Source organism: Anopheles ziemanni, unplaced genomic scaffold (assembly GCF_943734765.1).
Source record: "Anopheles ziemanni unplaced genomic scaffold, idAnoZiCoDA_A2_x.2 scaffold_12_ctg1, whole genome shotgun sequence".
Taxonomy (NCBI): domain Eukaryota; kingdom Metazoa; phylum Arthropoda; class Insecta; order Diptera; family Culicidae; genus Anopheles; species Anopheles ziemanni.
The window spans coordinates 524,320-526,070 of NW_026690043.1; the positions used below are offsets into that span (position 1 = coordinate 524,320).

At 42.4% G+C, this 1,751-nt stretch overlaps 1 protein-coding gene across 1 annotated transcript; it reads left to right on the forward strand.

Moving 5' to 3' along the window:
• LOC131292857 (sialin-like) lies at window positions 1-1,751 on the forward strand. The gene is made up of 4 exons (XM_058320951.1): window positions 1-28; window positions 156-1,220; window positions 1,283-1,524; window positions 1,605-1,751. The coding sequence occupies exons 1-4, from the start codon at window positions 1-3 to the stop codon at window positions 1,749-1,751; spliced, it is 1,482 nt and encodes a 493-aa protein (XP_058176934.1).

The following is a 1,751-nucleotide window of genomic DNA, read 5'->3' on the forward strand; positions in this document are numbered from 1 at the left end:
ATGATTCTGACTACTAAAATTAGCAATGGTACGTATAAAGAGATTCTTTTATTCTTTTACATCGGTTCTCACTATGGGAATGCTAAACAGTTTGAAAGGTTGATTTCACAATTATATTTTATTTTAAAATATCCATTTTTTTATTTTTACTTTAGGAACTATCCCCAAACGTTTAATAGTGACGATCATGATATTTGTTGCATGTACTGCATCGTTCATGCTGCGGGTGCATATGTCAATAAATCTTCTAGCCATGATACAACCAATTACTAAAGCTACCACAAACGATAGCATGGCGTTATCACATAATGCTTTCAACAACACATTAATCCAAAGCTCAAATGGCACATCCAACAGCGGTGATTTAATCTCTCCCGTTAAAACTGCAGTCAATTATGGGTCCCGCTACGAATGGAGTCAGAACGTGCAGAGTCACATTTTGGGCGCCTATTTTTATGGATATCTGCTAACTTCGCTTCCCGCAGGACCACTGGCGGAACGATATGGGCCACAGCGCTTGATCGGCTACTCCTTCCTGCTCTGTGCATTTGTAACGGCCCTCTTTCCGCTGTTTGCAGCCATCGATGCCTGGGCTGTCATAGCTGGACGCTTTCTAATAGGTGTACTTAGCGGTTGCGTGTATCCAACACTACACAACGTTATCTCACGATGGATACCCCCAAATGAAAAAAGTAAAGCCGTCGCCTGCATTGCCGGTGGAAGCACATTCGGCACAGTTATAACGTGGCCCTTCGCTGGACTTTTGATAGAGCACTTCGGTTGGGTTTACGCCTTCTATGTACCGGCCATCATATCCGGGATTGTCGCGATAGTCTGGATTTGGCTCGTCTCGGACACTCCCGCTGAGCATAAAACGATTACCAAAGAGGAGCGCGAATTTATTGAAGCTTCATTTGGTACCACAGTATCGAAAAACAAATCCCGACCTCCTTTACTTAAGGTTCTCACCTCTCTTCCATTCATTGCCCTAATCCTGTCACACTACAGCAGCTTCTGGGGGTTAAATTTTTTCGTCACCCAAGCTCCGAAATTTATGAACGAAGTACTCGGTTTCAAGTTGGCAAACGCGGGATTTCTCTCAAGCCTCCCTTACTTGGCGCGCATGTTTTCTGGATTTATCTTTGGCTACATCGGCGATACACTGCGCAGCAAAACAATTATGAGTGTTACAGCGTTACGCAAATCTTTCACCTTGTTTTGTATGTTACTCCGATGAACTATATCAAAAGTATGTGTATTTATTTTAACAATACCATTACAGCTCACTTCCTGCCAGGCGCTTTCATGATTGCGCTACCATTCATTGCGGAAGATCCCATTGTAACGGTCGCATGTATTGTTGCCTGTCTTGGATTTAACGGAGCTTCTACAATCACTAATCTTGTTAATGCTCAGGATCTTGCACCGAACTTTGCTGCTACATTGTACGGTATGATGAACTTCCTAGCAACAACCGCCGGGTTTTTGGCGCCAATGACCGTTGCCTTTTTTACAAAAGAAAAGGTGAGTTATCTGAAGAAATATAAAATTCCCATTTGGTTTATAGCCAATCAGCTTTATAATGAATATTATTTATTATACAGAGTACAATGGATGAATGGAAGTACGTATTTCTTATAACTGCCGGATTTTACATTGTCTCTGGAGCCATCTTTACCGTCTTTGGTTCAGGTAAAGTGCAAAAGTGGAACGAAGTCAAGGAACAGTCTGCACCCAAGCCGCATTCTTAG